At 36.2% G+C, this 17,509-nt stretch overlaps 1 protein-coding gene across 1 annotated transcript in view; it reads left to right on the forward strand.

The window, feature by feature from the left end:
• UNC13C (unc-13 homolog C) overlaps positions 1-17,509 on the forward strand; it is a 548,174-nt gene that overhangs the window by 278,408 nt on the left and 252,257 nt on the right. Inside the window, exons 13-15 of the mRNA XM_072808724.1 lie at positions 3,218-3,374; positions 15,150-15,218; positions 16,853-16,942. Coding sequence (XP_072664825.1) covers positions 3,218-3,374; positions 15,150-15,218; positions 16,853-16,942 — 316 coding nt within the window. The remainder of the gene's footprint in view (positions 1-3,217; positions 3,375-15,149; positions 15,219-16,852; positions 16,943-17,509) is intronic.

The raw sequence follows: 17,509 nt of genomic DNA on the forward strand, positions 1-17,509 counted from the left end.
ACCAAGCATAGAATATTCTCTGGGAAATCTGGGCTCTACCAACCTAAAATTGCTAGGGTTCACTGTACACAATATTTTATTTTCCACATTGTGCCTTGGTTTTTATTATTCTATTCCCCAGAATACATCTTTTACCTATTGGTGACAATAAGCCCTGTGCTTGGTTTGGCTATTTCTGAGTCATGCATCAACCCTTAACACAGCCCTGCTTTGAGATCCATCAGGGCACAATATGCACACTCTAACTTACTCTTCCTTGGCACTCTGTTTGGCTTTTCTTTCTCATAACTTTTGTATAACTGTATTACATTTCTTCTGTGACTGATTCTCCCATTAGTCTGTAAATAGATTCATTACTAAACACCTAATGCCTAACATAGTATCTCACATTTAGACATGTTAAATAAATATTTATTGAACCAAAATCTAGCGACACTAAACTCTTGACTCTTCCATGGCCATTACATGAACTCTAATCCTCAAGACCTTGACTCAGACATTTCCCTCTGATTTCTCCTCTGTGGGCTTATTATTAGCAGATTCAAATCAGCCTTTGAACCTGTGTCCTCCAGACCTCCTAACTTCCTCTAGCCAATGGACACCTTTGTAATAGCACTTTCTCTTACATGGGAAAATTAGTGTTTAATGTGTGTCCTCTTAGAGTATGCATATTTTATACCAGGAACATTAAATCAAGTCTAGATTCCTGCCATGAAAAATAGTTCCAGAGAGATAGCAAAAATGTAGTTATTGCAAGGAGAGTACTCTAGCCAGATGTGTTTAATATAAAAATGGATGAAAAGTTTAAAAAAAAAAAAAAAGACACTACAGTGAATTCTAATTCTGTTTCTAATCAGTTCTAATAAGAGAAAGTATTATAATCTTACCATTTAGCTATAAATTGAAATTGTTTTCTGAAGAAAACTTTAAAGTATAAAAACCAGGGGTGCCTAGGTGGCTCAGTCAGTTAAGCATCTGCCTTTGGCTCAAGTCCAGATCCCAGTGTCCTGGGATGGAGCACCATGTCAGGTTCCCTGCTTAAGAGGGAGCCTGCTTCTCCCTCTCCCACTGCCTACAGCTCTGCTTGCTTGTACTCTTTCTCTCCTTCTCTCTGTAAAATAAATAAGACCTTTAAATAAAAAATAAAGCATACAACCCAGTTTATTTTACTGTTTTTCTAATTTTATGAATATGTATTAACATTAATGATAAGTACATAGCAAGGATTGCATTAAACTAGGTAACTCAAATTATGTCTCTCATTCTGGTTTTAAAACATTGCTTTGGGGCCCCCAAAGCCACAATTTCATAGGGCATTTTCATCATTAAAACATTAGCTTGCCAACTCAAAGTGTAAAAGAGGCAAAACTTGCTTGTTTATATCCCCAGCCTTCCCACATTACGTTCATTTTCTCCTCAGATGGCCTATAAGCGGTGAACAGTGTTCAATAATTGCATCATCTTCATTATAAAACTTTCAGTTTCACCTACAGACTTTACATGATAAGCCCCTTCAGAATCTGTATTATGTTTCTCCATGATTTCTACTCAAAGTCCCTGCTAAACTGTTACCGCCCTTGTTGGGCACCAAAAATCAGAAGATGGCAGCTACTAAATTTACTATGTAACTTGGGGGCACTAGGGAGACATGGATCATTTTTTAAAAACCAAGAGCAAGATTAGTCATCCTGTTGACCTCCAGTATCCCTTTGAATATATAATGCATGCTCAGGATAATAAACTTCTGGTCTTTGGGTTTCTTACCACTTTATTTTGACAACTAATGTTTCTATATCCCTTGTTCCCCCTAGGTATGTATATTTTCCTTGTGCCATCCCCTGAACCATTGCATTTAGGTATTGCGTATTCCATAACTCTTAACCTCTAACACGGATCTAACAAATTTCATTATTTGTGAATTGCAAAAAAAAGAAAAAAAGAAAAAAAGAAATCTAGTGTTAGTTTTTAAATTTCTATATCTTTATATTATTTGTGATATTCTTAATAGATATTATAATTAATTTAGTGTATAATGAAGTCAAAATAGATATCATTTACCTAAAAGAAGCAATCAGTTATAATGTCTTTCTAGGGTTAAATAGCAAAACCTCATGTAAACTCCCATGGCATGCTTTGTTATTCGTAATCCTCAGAGATCCATGTTTAAAAGTTTAACCTACTTTTATCAGCGAGTATCCTGACAAGCTACATGAATGGCCTGGCTGAGTTCTAAGACAAGCCACCATTTCCAGGACCATAATCCATTTCTTTTGAGGTGTCATTCAGGGCATTTATTTATGTTTGTACAATCTGTGTTTGAGTTCAAGAATACAGAATTCAGATATGCCTAAGTGGAGGATAAATTACTGATGTTTAAGAGCAAAATAGGATCAGATTACATACTGAAAATGTCTTTCCTCCCTGAGTATTTTATCTTTTCACTTTTATCGTAAACTGTGCTTTCAATTTTCAAGTCTTTTGTTATAGTTCAAATGAAACAGGTTTTCTTGAGAGAAGTAACAGAACTTGAACGCTGGATGCTTCTGATGTCTGTGAATGATACTATTATTCAGGGTTTAAAAGAAATGGTCTTTAAGCATAAAGCTGGCATAATTCAATCTGTCCTCACTATTCATCTGTTTGCTTTTATTAAATCCTGATTGTAGCAAAATGCTAGGAAAACAAAATTGCTTACGGAAACTATTTTTATGACAAACGTCCAGAAACTGGACTCCAGTCAGATGTTAAGTTCACTTGTTCAGTACATGTACAATGAAAGGAGAGCCTCCTGCTGCATCAGTGTGATAGGAATGCAAGAATGAAAGGGCATTCTGGTTGAAATATGGCATTTCAGGAACTGACTAAGTGACAGCCTGGTTACTGGAGAAGGGGGGACTCCTGTGTAATTGCTTTCCAACAGTGCTGGATTCCACTGGAAATTGCACTTAAGGTGTGTACACACAACACTCCCCTGGTTGAAAGGAGTTATGTGCTCATCCCTGTGACAAATCACAGGTTGTAATTAAACCACTTCACCTTTGTGAATGAGAAATTTTTAAAAGCTGAGATTGCTTTCTTTTCACTTAGTAGAGATTGTGGGAGTTTTCTCTATTTTTTATAGATGTAGTTGGGAATTAATTGCTGACATTAGAAGGTATGTTGTTATATGAATTAATTGGTTTATGTTTTGAAAGTGCTTTATGGTTTTGTCTTATAGGCACTTTTCATGTCTGTCTTCTAAATACATGTGCCCTGGTGTCCCTGCTGTCATGAGCACCTTGTTGGCGAATATAAATGCTTTCTATGCTCACACAACAGTTTCAACGAATGTACAGGTTTCTGCCTCAGATCGATTTGCCGCTACCAACTTTGGTGTAAGTATTTTCGGACTTTCAAATTTCTACTAGCTTATGGAGGTTAGACTTTGGATTCTAGGTATTCTTGGAATTTTATCTGCAGGAGGCACATCTTGAGGAATATCTTTTAGTATAATGGGCAAAAGCTCAAAGTTCATTGGAAACATATCCTGTAAAATAACTTCGACAATCAATAGACATCTTCATTGAATTAAATCTCCCTATCTGGAATAACCTCTTCCAATGAGGAAATACATAAATATTGTGAAAGAGTACTGGGATTTCATAGGACTTTATGTATGCAGATTTAGGATTTGCCATTTCAGATGCTATTCACTGATAAAAGGGGGTTTGGTAGTTCTCTGGAGTCTATTAGACTCCATTTCTACCTACTATTGGCTTTTACTGGTATTGATAGATACCAGCATATCTTCTAAGTGAAACATAGTAGGTGTATAAACAGTCTAAGAACTATTTGTACCTAATTAAGAACATCCACCTGAAATATTCAAATGCATCAAGGATGTGTTGAAAAGTAGAAATGCATGTATCCCAAGGAAATTCAAGTATTTAGCTGATGTACCTGTCAATGTAGCTCATTCTCTGTAAGCCTCATTAAATTGAAATTGCCAAGACCAGAAATAGGATAGAAATTAATAGTAACTGGCTGGTAAAATGGTGAAGATCTAAGTTAAGACAAAATTAGTGAAGATGGAGAAGGAAGGACAAACTGTAGAGCTTTTCATGGCATAGATTCAACAATACGTAGTGTTTTTGAGGATGTGGACAGTTGAGGAAAAAGAAAGCTGTCTGGATAGATTCCCAAGATTTTGACTAGGGCACCTGGTAGGCAGTAGCTCTGTTTAATAATCCTATGAGACAGGTATTTTTATTCTCGTGTGTGTGTGTATATACATGAAACTAAGATCCATTGTAGGAAAATAATTTCATGACAACATAGTTATTTTCCACTGTACTTCCAAATTCGTTCCCTGAATAGATTTTTGTTATTGATTATGTTGTTAGAAATTAAATTTTGGGTTATGTGTCATAGAATAGAAACAAAAGAGACTTGGCAAAAAAAGTATGTGAAGCCAGGAGACAGGGGAAATATGCTGTTGTGTATCCTCTTTCTCTCTCCTTTTCATCTAAAAGAAAATGCACGTGAGGCATGTGAATTGAGTTGGAATGAATCAAAGGAAAAAGTAATTGTTATTTAATGACAAATAGAATTAAGTACTAGTACAAGAAAACACTATCTGGGTTAGGAGTCATGGGATTTGGGTTTGTATTCAAATTTAGCAAGGCAGTCCTGTCATTCGAGCCTCGGTTCTCAATCTGTTCAATGAAGATAACAACTACCTGTCTAATGTGTTTCTCAAACTGAAGATGAAAAGCAAATGAGGTAAAATGTATGTAAGCCAATTTGTAAAAGTTGAAAATGCTCCACAAATATCAGATTTGAGGATTTCATCTCTCCTGCCCTACCTCCAGTACAAATAGCGTACCACAGATACTTCTCTTAGACACATTGAGTCTTATAAGAGCCAGGACCAAAGAACATTCCCTGGCCAGCTCAACAAAATACTACTATAACCAATAACAGACCATCAGAACAGTTTTGTTTTAAAAACCTCATCGTGATAACATGATTGTCTTGAGATTTTACCTATAACATACAGCACTCAGTGCTATGAAATTGTTTTGCTTTTAATATTTGCCTGGGCATCTTGTAGAGAATGATCCAACCTTATGGAACACTGAGCTTCATAGCTCTGAAAAAGAATATGTGTCTATATGATTAATATCCATCATAAAAGCTACCTGGAAGAAAATGAGATAGAACTTCATGCTGGCCCAAAGAAAGAAACCAAATTGATTACACTACTTTGCAGGGACAACATGATTATAAAAAAGTTTATTTTGTAAATCAAATAACTTACTGTAGAAGATAGCCAAAACAAGAATTTTTTTCCTCAAACTACAATTTGATAAATTGATGATTTAGTATATAAATGTGACTGTATTATTCTTTACCTACTGAAAGTAATGTTCTTTGCTCAGTCAGATATATCTAAGTATAATGTCTCCCATCTCCAATTTAGGGCCTAGGGTTCTTAGTTACCTGAAATCTGAATTTGACCTGTTGCTTCTGACTCCAGAATGCCATTATATTGGCCCTTCTTTATCCTTCTCAAGGATGTAACCCAGACATTTTGAGTATCCAACTTTTCTTACGAGGATTGTAAACAAACACATATTTTAGAAAAGAAAACCATCACTCTTACAGTTCAGACATTTTTGTGTACAATTGTAATTTCTACTCATGATTTAAATGTAAAAAGGCTTCAAAAATGATGTGAGAAGGACAGAATACTTGTTGCGAAGAAGCATAACAAACCTTGCAGAGGAAAATGGTTAGAGAAATTGGATGAAAATGATAATAGTGTTGTATTATGAAAGACAAAGGAAAGCTATTTCAAAAAAAAGGAATCTATATGACACTGTCAGCTGTTGCAAAAAGTTCAAGTAAGATGGGGAAATACTTATCGGGAAATTGGAGGTAATTATTTAGTGAAGCAGTTGACATAGACACCTAATTTCATTGGGTCCTTTAGTGAATGCCATAGATGAATAGTTGTGTAAATTAGGTTCATTTATTCACTAAAATATAATGCAATCACTAAAAATCATGTTTTTAAAGAAAAGTTTATAAAGTTGAGCACTGTCCATGATATAATTATAAGTGAAAAAAAATACAAAATTCTATAAGCAATCTAATTCCAACATTAAAAACAACACATACAACTGGTTTAGAAATAAGACTTGGAGGGAATGTGCCAAGATGCCAATGATACAGCCACCTGGTGGGATGACAGCTCATATTTTGTTGTTTTGCTTTGTATTCATCTTTATACTGAAATTATAAAACTTTCCTATATTAATTTTGTAATAAACATGTGAATCAAAGGGTGAATATGGCTGAGGAAACAGACTATTCTTTTAAGGAACTTGAATGAAATGGGAAAGATTGGTCAAGGGAAGATTTTGCCATGAAAATATTTTTACTGGCTGGTTGGGTAGGAACTTTTTTTAATTTAATAAGGTAAATTGAAACATGTTTATAGATTATCAGGAAAGGGATTAGTTGTGAGAGTAAAGTTACAGATTTATCAGATGGAGAGTAGGTGATACAGTGAAATCCCAGAAGAGAAGGAAGAAAAAATAGTCAAGAGATAAAAGGCGGGACATTCTTCAGAATAAGAAAGGACAAATTCCCTTCTGAAATTTCAGGAATAGTGTAAGTGTCCTTGTGGAGAATGCTGACCTTTTGATATAGGAGTGAAAAGCTGGGGGATCACACCTCGTTTCTCTAATCTTCTCTGTGGTTGTCTACAAGGATAGTAAATGCTCATCTACAAGACAGGTGCTGTGATACAGATGCAGGAGGTGAAGGAGGTTGTGAAAGGTTTAGATAAGTTACCAAAGGGAATAGGAAGAGAAATACTTCAGGGTCATGTCAGAGGATTCCTAATAAAGCTGAAGGTCTCCTCTGATGTTGAGAAGCATAAATTTACTCTCATGACAATGCTCGTGGGTCTGAGCTTTTCTCAGAATTTTTTTTAGCATTCTGATGCTCATGTAACAGATATTGGCAGATGACTGGATTGACTCTAGGTTGAAATTTCATAGAAAAAAAGGAATGAAAGGGTGAATGAATTCGTATATAGACGAGGCTGGCGAGAGAGAATAGTTGAAGTGATTGACCATGGGGTCTAGGTTTGAGAAGTTGCACCAGGGGAGACAGACAAAGGATTTGGGTAGGAACATTATACATTTCAGTTAGAATTTCAAAGGGGAAGTCTTGGGTCCAAGATGTAGCTCTGAAAGTAGATTGTTGAAAATTGAGTATAAAACAGTTATAGTTTACTTAAACCTACTCACAGGCAGTGACTGCTGAATTTTCAAGAATATTCAAGTTAGTTGTTGAACATAGCCATCCTTGAAGCCAGAAGAAGTATTGAGAATACTAATATCATGGAAACTGGCAAATGCTAAAAATCAAGGCATTTTTCTTTTGAAGACATGACTTAGCATACCATTGAGTGTAAAGGTTGCTTGGAGTCAAGAAGATTAAAGAACTTTTTTTGAAAAAAAAAAAAAATCCCCTTGGGTATGGAAAACACCATGAGTAGATCAAGGGTTGGAAAGGAAGGAAACTCCATGAATTGGGACTCAATATCTTAACTTTAAAGAAAAGTCTTTAGAAAATTTATCTAGTGAATTATATTAGAACATAAATATACAAATTATTAGTAAATAAATTATTAGTAAAATTCATATTTATCTAGTTCATTTTTTTATAACATGTATACCCTCTTTGCCTCAGCCAGTGTTGGGCAAAAATAAATAAGCTAATATTTCATTGCCATTATATATGTAATATATATATATATATATATATATATTTGTCCACTTGTTCATTCAATATGGATTCATGCAATTCCTCATGTAAGGCACCATGGCAGATAGCGGAGGGATTGAAAGATATGTGTTGACCTCTACTCTATGAAATTTATGTTCTTTTTTATATAAAAAGATTTTCTTTATTTATTCATGAGAGAGGCAGAGACATAGGCAGAGGGAGAAGCAGGTTCCCTGCGGAAGCCCAATGCAGGACTCGATCCCATGACCCCAGGATCACAACCTAAGCCAATGGTAGATGGTCAATCACTGAGCCACCTAGGTGCCCCTGAAATTTATGTTCTGATGGGATGATCAAATAACCATATGTAACAATAACCAAAACTCACAATATGATTAGTGTCAAAGGAGGTTATACTTATAAATTTGCTTTGAGATTGAAAAGGAGCAAGAGATTGATTCTTTTCAGGGATTCATGAAAGTTTGACAAAGGAAATAGGGCTTTAAGGGATGAGTAGTATTTTCCAAGGTCTAGGAAATAGTATGGAAACTACCTTAGATCTGGAAAAACATTTGAGTAAAGTCAAAATAAGATACAAAGTAAGTCCAAAGTGTGTGGAAGGTAGCCTGCCTACTGAGTAGGGCAAATAAAATAAAAGATGTTAGTATAAGAAGAATCTGTGCTCTATTGGATTGATACTGGATTGTTAAGGGCCTTTAAACCCTACTAAGATGTTTGGACATCATTCATGAAGTGTAGGGTATAATCTGATAGAATCTTTGATTTAGAAAGAAAACTCGGTATAGGAAATGTTGCAGAGAGAAAAGAGAGAATATGTATCAGACACAGTTCAGTTGTAATAGAAACCATCCTAGAAACTTTAAGGAGAAAAGGATTCAGCACAGGGGATTAGGTACTTATAATATCACTTGAAGGACTGGAGGAAGATTCTCATGTAATAATTCTCAAAATATCACAGTGAAACTGATTTGAACCTAAAGCTTACTTACAGTCAGGAAGGTGAGGAATCAGAAGTCCGCTTCAACTGCTAATGCAGCTATCTTTTTGAAATCACAAAACTGATGACCAGAGAACGGGAAATGAATGTTTCCAGGACTTGACTTAGCAGCAGGAGGAAACGGAGAAGCAAAAAGTGGGCCTCAATCTCTTTTCTGCTTTCCAAATGTAGCAGCATACATGCATCTAAGAGGCAGAAACTAAGGTAACTGCATAAACCTATCTGCAAAGGAGTTTGGCAAATATGGTGCTTAGTTTTCCAGTCTCAGACTATAGGTAGCCACACTGAAGAAAGGAGGAGTTAGTAAACCAGTTCTGTTTTGAGCACAGGTGGTCTAGATGGAAATTAGTGATAGGGTTGATATGCTAGTCTTGACAGGGCAAAGTGGGACAGGGGCTTAGAGAAAATGAAGTTGATGTGGCAAAGGAGAAAATGGATGTGGGAAACATTTTAGAAGAGATTGTTTCTTTTATGACTTGACAAATGATTAGTTCTGGGAAGAGATAGATCTAGGTTTTATGCTTCCTAGACCTTATATAATTCAATGAGACTTTTTTTTTTTTAAAGATATTATTTATTTGGGCAGCCCTGGTGGCGCAGTGGTTTGGCGCCGCCTGCAGCCTGGGGTGTGATCCTGGAGACCCGGGATCGAGTCCCGCATCGGGCTCCCTGTATGGAGCCTGCTTCTCCCTCTGCCTGTGTCTGCCTCTCTCTCTCTCTGTGTCTATGAATAAATAAATAAAATCTTAAAAAAAAAAGATTTTTGTTTTTAATTTAACAGGGGGGGAAAAAAGCACAAACGAGGGAGTAGGAGAAAGGGAAACAGACTCCCCACTGAACAGGGTGCGATGAGGGGCTTGACTTGAAGCTTGGGGCTTGATCCCAGGACCCTGGGATTATGACCTGAGCTGAAGACAGATGCTTAACCAACTGAGCCATTCAGGGGCCCCTGATGAGACTTTTATTAAGAAGAATGCAAATTATCAATAAAAAAGTAATATTAATTTTTAAATTATTTTTTAAAGATTTTATTTATTTATTCATGAGAGACAGAGACAGAGAAAGAGGGACCGAGACACAGGCAGAGGGAGAAGCAGGCTCCATGCAGGAAGCCTGATGTGGGACTTGATCCCGGGTCTCCAGGATCACGCCCTGGGCTGAAGGTGGCGCTAAACCTCTGAGCCACCCGGGTTGCCCATAATATTCATTTCTAATAAAAAATGAATCCCAGTGAATTATAAATTACTATGACACCAAAAACATTACAAATTTCACAAAAACAATATAATATTTTCATTAATTAGCTTTCTGATACATCTCTTTAAAAGTTTTTCTAGAGTTTTTGACTGCAGGTTCATTGATCATTTCTTCATATAGTGAAAATCCTGAAATATATTTTTTTATTGAAGAAAGGTAATCCAGTCTTTAGAAGAGTTGATCATACTTTTTTTTAGTTGATCAAACTTTTTAATTTGATATTTTAGAGAAGTTTCCATTAACTTCACAATTCATTGACAATGCCACACATTTTAATGATTTCCATCAAGTTTCAGAAAACATTTATTATGTTTCTTTCATATGCGATGTCGAAACAAAAATTGTACCCAGGAGAGTTAAACAGGCAATGAAAACTTAATTTGAGGGTGCACCTGGGTGGTTCAGTGGTTGCCAAAGCATTTGTGTTTGGCTCAGGTCCTGATCCCAGAGTTCTGGGATTGGGTCTCTGCATAGGGCTCCCCATAGGAAGCCAGCTTCTCTCTTTGCCTGTGTTTCTGCCTCTGTCTCTTATGAAGAAATAAAATCTTACAAAAAAAGAAAAAGAAAGAAAGGAAAGAAAGAGAGAGAGAGAGAGAGAGAACTTAATTTGAGGCTATTGCCAGAGCGGGAGAGGCTAGGGTTCACCCTGAGCTCAGCTATACTAAGACAAATGTTGAGTTTTTAAGGGCTGGAATAAGCTGGAAAAAAAAAAAAAAAAAAAAAGCTGGGCAGCCCGGGTGGCTTAGCGGTTTAGCGCCGCCTTCAGCCCAGGGCCTGATCCTGGAGACTCAGGATCCAGTCCCAAGTCCCAAGTCCCACGTCGTCGGGTTCCCTGCATGGAGCCTGCTTCTCCCTCTGCCTGTGTCTCTGCCTCTCTCTCTCTCTCTCTGTGTCTCTCATGAATAAATAAATAAAATCTTTTTTTTTTTTTAAAGCTGAGGATATTAAGGGGAAGGTTAAGTGGCATGTGACCAGCATTAACTTTTCGATGGGTATGCAAATATCTTTTTCTGTGATGAGGCTGTCTGTGTTTACTACTTGACACATACCAAAATTAGTCTCCTACATTCCCCACAGAGGCTGGGACAAGCCTGTCCCTTTGATAGCTCCCAAATACTTAAGGAAGACATTCCTGGGTTGTAAAGCAACCTGGCAAGAGGCTTTTTAAAAGATTTACATTTCAAAAAAAGATTTACATTTCAAAGGGACAGAGAAAGAATTTACAGTTTTTTAGAGAGAATGCTCTAAAAATTAAAAAAAAAAAAAAAAAGATTCGGGTCTAGAGTCAGGGAGAAACCTGTTTAAAGTTTAGTCAAACTGAGAGAAATATTGAGGCTCTCTTGGTCACTGGACAGTATCATCTCAGGGCTTTTCTAGCTTGCCTATGAAGTGACTCCTTAAATACTCCTTTAATTGATCACATTTATTAGTTTGTCACTGATACCATCATTGTAGTGAATTTTATTATTTTATGATACCTGCTGATATCAGTATTAATCTCAACTCCACAAGAAATGTAAACATATTTTCAATATGTTCCCATGATTAAATTTTCAAAAAAATATCGAGGTAGGTTATGTATTATTTCTATTTGAAATGCTCTGTTCTTTTTAATGAATTGCTACTTTTGATGATACTATCTGGAAAAGTTCTTACAATTAGGTAGTCCAAGTCAGAATATTTTCAATCCTATTTTTACAAAGTTTACGAAAACCTGAGATCATGCGAACACATAGCTAGGGCTCCTCCTAGGGAAGCTGAAGCATCATCATCAGCTTCGAATTAAATCACTCCCTGCTTCTGGAGTTGAGATACTGAGAAACAAAGAAATGGAAGAGAGAAGTCAAGGGTGATGCACGGTTTTTACGTCCCTTCCTTATAAGAGCTTTCCCTTCTACAGTTCCCAGGATCCCGGGGCAATATGTTGACATTTCTTGTTGATTTGAATCCACTTGTGGAGTAGCAACTGCCTACCTCTACTCAAAATCTCCCCTGTGCCCTTGGGCCAAAACCAACCCACTAGTTGGTTTTGTATGGGTCCAGGACGTGAGAATGGTTTCCACATTTTAAATGATTAAAAAATATCAAAAGAAGACTATGATTTTACGACACATGAAAATTACAAGAATTTCAAATTTCACTGTTCAGTGGGCACCTGGGTGGCCCAGTTGGTTAAGTGCCTGCCTTGGGCTGAGGTCATGATCCTAGGACCTGACATGAGTCCCTAGAGCTCTCTGCTCAGAGGGGATCCTCCTTCTCCCTCTCCCTTTGCCCTTCCTCCTTCTTATGCACACATGCTCTCTCTCTCAGATAAATAAAATCTTTAAAAAATTCCCTTGTCCAGTAAACACAATTTTATTGGGGAATAGCCATTCCCATTTGTATATATATGGTCTATGGGAGCTACTGTGTTTCAGTGGTGGAGTTTAATGGTTGTGACAGGACAGGTGACAGGCTGAAAATATTTACTATCTGGCTCTTTACAGTTTTCTGACCCCTGGTCTAGAGTTATTCTTATCAACTAATTAAACCTAAGTTTTTGATAACTGATAGCAGTTGGTATTATGATTGATGTGGCCTGCTACCAAATACTAGGTATGTGTAGACCTTACCTGACATGGAGAGCTGAGTGACATAGTGGTTTCAGATGTTGTGGACACACCCCCTCAGGAGAATCATTTTTTAATCACCCACTCTTTTGTTATTCTTCAAATCACACCATGCAAGAAATAGGCCTCCTCAGCTCTGGCAAAGGCAATCTCACTCTAGTTAAATAGAAATACGATAAATAAAATTAAATTTCAAGCTGTCCTGCTGTTTAAAGAATCTCTATGAAAATTCAATCAGTAGCACACTTTTAATTTCACATCATCTGATAGTGTCTGGGATTTAGCGACAACAAGCCTGGTGGTATTCTCCACAGTGTTCTGTGTTCCTTGAATGTAAATTTTCCAGCTGGGTGCTGAAGACTTCGGTGGGAAGCCCACATGTGTGATCCCTATCAGTCAGAATTCTGTTTGGCTGCATGAAACAAACTAAACAAACTTAAGTAAATCATATTTTTTTCCCCATGTAACTCAAGTCCAAAGGTAATAAGGAATTCAGAGCTAGTGTAGCTGCTAAGGATTGTAATTTTTTGAAAGGGGTAGGCAGACAATGCTAAAGGGAGGGGGGATGGCTCCCAACTCCCTGCTCCACTGGGTATAATTGCTTGTTTCGCTTTTCATCTGGGAGTCACAGGACTGTTTTACCTTCTTTTGTCTGATCTGAATTTCAGGTGGGAGAAAGGAGAAAAACACAGAGCAGATGGAGAGAAAGCCTGACAAAGAATTATATAGCAAACACGTTAATACAATGGTGTTTGCCAAAGTCTCTTTTAGAATCTTTTCAAATAATAATTCATTCATAATATGTTCTCTGAGTCCATCCCCTTTATAAACTCTGTATATCTCACTAGCCTAAATCATACTGCATGGCCATTCCTAGAGAAAAAAGGTTTGGGAAGGTAGGTATTTCATAATGGACACATTTGTCTCCTAAGGTTCTATTAATAAGGAAGAATGGGAAAATGGATATCAAGTAGAGAACCAGAACAGTCAGTCCCAGTATATAAGAAGGCCAGTGATTTAGGCATTAGCATGGATGACTAGGGTCATGGCAGCTGTCTTGATGATTTGTACCAATCACAGAGGTCAGATGAAGCATCCCAAGACATGAACATGTTAACTTTTACAATCATTGAATGATTAACTGTACCATGGCCTACACTGATGATGGTAGTGGCTCTTAAATTTTTCTGCTTCGATTGAGAGCTACTGATCCAGGTGGTTGCAGGATGGGCGTTAATAAAAGGACAGAATAGTTCACCTTCTTCCCCTAGGAAAGAACGGTGAAGTGTGGGAAAGAAAAAAATCTAAGACCTTCAACTCATCTGTATTTTTCAATAGCTTTACTGGAGAGTCTTCTCTGCCTAGCAAGACGGCAAGCATGTTGAAGGCAAGGTACATTTCTTGGGCTCTGTCATTGCCCCTGCAGGGCTTTAACACAAAAGTAATATCAAGCTTTATTGTATGACATATAAACCTGAAAAAGGCAGTTTATTCAGAAAATTGGAGTTTCAACTTAGGAACAATTCATCAACTCCTGTTAATATTCAGCTCACTTCATCAAAATAAGTGACTTCAAGGGATGAGTTATAACCCCATAAATCCACCTTGTTCATGAAAGTATTAGGAAAAGGTTACTTTGGCCAATATCTTCCAAAGTGCACTTTGTTATTTACAGAATAGTAATGCAGGCAGAGAGACCTTACTGTTACTTACTTCCACTTCCCTATCTTTTTTTTCATTTTTGATTAGACTCCAAATGGAGGATTGTCTACCTATAAAGTTTGTGTGACTTGGATGTTTTCATCTTATCTAATTTATTTACTTTATTAATCAACACAACTTCATCCTTATAAGCAAACATCTTATGAAGAGGTCACCCAACACTGATACAACCTCAGAGGAAAGCATCAATTTTTTTTGGTTTGATATTTTATACTTTTTTTAAAAACACTGAATCATGAACAACATTAAAGGTGATCGATATTTTCAGAGTATGAAGTTTGTACTTGTTACCAAAAGGAAAATGCTTTTTGAAATTGTTCTTGATGAGAACAATAGCAATTCCCACTTGCTTAGGTAGAAGAAATTTAAAAAACAATACTTTATTTCTGGGGAGGTACTGTGGTGTGGGGATAGTAAGAGGGGTAGGCCACGTTTTTTCTTGCTGACTCATATTGTTGTGAATTAGTACAGTGGAAATTCAGTTTTCTGGACTCTTTCTGCACTCCACAACTTTCTGGATATTTTCTTATTTGTCACAGAGAGGCCCTGTGGCTTATTGTGAAAAGCCTGGATTTGATGTCCAAGAGATCTGCATTTAAATCATTGTTATGTCACGTACTAGCTCTATCATCTTAGATAATCATTGACATCTTTGAACCTTCTTTCTATAAAATGAGGACAATAACTCAAAGATTTGTTGTGAGGATACATTTAGAATGGCCATTTATTTCCATTGTTCTACTTTGTGCTTGTTTATACAGAGGGAAAAATTCATAAAACTACTGGACCAGTTGCATAACTCTTTAAGGATTGACCTGTCAAAGTATAGGGTATGTACAAAATTATCTGCCTGAAGGTAAAATATCATGTTTGTCTGAGATGCTTTCCTGTCATATTGTAGAAAATCATCCTCTGTATAATGGAAAAGTAAAAATATTGATCTTGGGAACTAAGGTTCTGTCACACTGGAAAAAGTCCCCTAAGTAAGCAAGCTGATGCCCCTTGTTCAGGGACCTTGCCCCAAATAAGCCTACAATAGTAACATATGTCTCTGTGTGTATATGTGTGTGTGTGTGTGTGTGTGTGTGTGTGTGTAGCTTTAATTTTATAATTATAATGACTATCAGATTGAGTCACAATGAACTAATCCATGAAGTAGACATGTGACAGAGTCCTCATTCTGAAAGCTCACCCCTTGATACTGAGACATCCTACTGATATTTCCCTAGCTTTTAAGATACCTACTTGGACTCACTGCTTAATTCACTCTTTCTAGATCAGTACAATGTGATCTTTTGTAGCTGTCCAAACTTGTTGTCAACTCTTCTGTACTTCACCTCCAGGTGAAATACACACACACACAAATATATCCATATATACTGTGTTTGTAAATACACATATGATTTTAGTTACAAAAAATCTTAGTTACAAACCATTTAAAGTTTTATTTACAAAAGAATCTGTAGCAATAACTGTTGCATTCTTTAGCAATTTTTTCTAAACATCATTCCATATCTGCACATATGTATATCTTCTGCATTCATGTTTTAGTTCATTTTGATGGATATCTGAATTTCATATTTCTGTAAATTATGATACCACGTTTTGTCAAATTCACCCTTCCTGTTGGAACTGGGGCCAACACTGGTAGAAGGTAACTGCTACACAGGCAATGAGAAAGGTATATGAGATCCAAAAGGGCCTGGAAGCCACCTCATTTATCATCATTTGGATACCTTAACTCTATGTGAGTTCATGAATATCTAAAAGTTACCTATGGTTTTTCTGATTGCTCTTTAAAAAGTCAATTTGAAAACACGTAAAAATGAGAAATTTCTCAATGTTAAAATTATTCCTTAGATCAAACATTTTCATAATTATATCTTCCCTTTACTTCAAAATTCTGAACATTTTTATTTTTATATCACATTTCCACCAAATCTCACCAACAGACTTTTTTTGAAATCCATAGTACTTCCAGGAGAAACTCTGCAGTGTAGTCTTATTTTTCTTTAAACTTTTAAAAGTTTCGTTGTAACTAGAAGTAAATGTAGCACATGTAAAAGTTCCCAAAGTTTTACTTTTGGAAAAAATTACCCATCTTGAGAAAATTATAAAAAAAATATTTCCAAATACATGTTGTCCCCTCCACTTTTAGCTGCAAAACTACTATATGAACAAAGTTGAATAATAACTATGCATGAATGATATTATTTTGTATATTTTTATTGCACTGTGGAAATAAATAGAAAGATATGGCTTTCTAAGACTAAAGATAATTTTCCAATTGTTTACTTTTTATAATGTTTTATGATAAAATATTTTAAGAATGCTATAGGGATATTTTTGTAATTTTACATAGTTCACTTCCCATTTTCTTTCCCAGATGGTTAGTCTTAGTTTATTTTCCCATTACAAGTTTAAGGCTGATAATTTACCCATTTTCTATTTCTTAATTAACCAGGAAAACTTTCCTGCCAGCAATACTGAAAGACTGCAAGACCTGAAATCAACTGTTGACCTGCTAACAAGTATCACCTTTTTTAGGATGAAGGTACCTCATTTTATTTGTCGCTATCCTGGTGTGTCATAACACACTCATTCCCCATTAAAGTCATCTCTTGATCACTACCATTCAACCCTAGCAATTATGCTGTGATTCCTTTTGCAGTGCTAAATCATGTGTGAAAAGGGATTATCCTAAACACCTAAAATATTCTGATATGTTTGGCTCAAATGTAGTTTTAAATTAAATCCATCTTACATAAACATAGCACTTACTAAAATAAAAAAGTCCCTAAGAATGCTAAATGGAAATGAGTTTACTTCTTATTTTAGTTTAACTCAGATGTCTTGCTGACTTTTTCATCCCAAGAGAGTAGCTGGTTCTTTTAAGTTTGCCCCAGTTGTGGCAACTCTCATTTTCAGCCCTGGAACTGTCTTTATAGGAATAGATTAGATTGCTTAAACTATAAGTATAACTAACTATTCTCTACCAAACTGTGCAGGCACTTCTTTTTAGATAGATCTACTCTGCTGCAACAGCAAGCTCTCTGCAATCATAATTTGGCTAGCGGGACAATTCATGTAAAGTGTCTCCTAAAACTACCTGTCAGACTAT

This window comes from Canis lupus, chromosome 32 (assembly GCF_048164855.1).
Source record: "Canis lupus baileyi chromosome 32, mCanLup2.hap1, whole genome shotgun sequence".
Taxonomy (NCBI): Eukaryota; Metazoa; Chordata; class Mammalia; order Carnivora; family Canidae; genus Canis; species Canis lupus.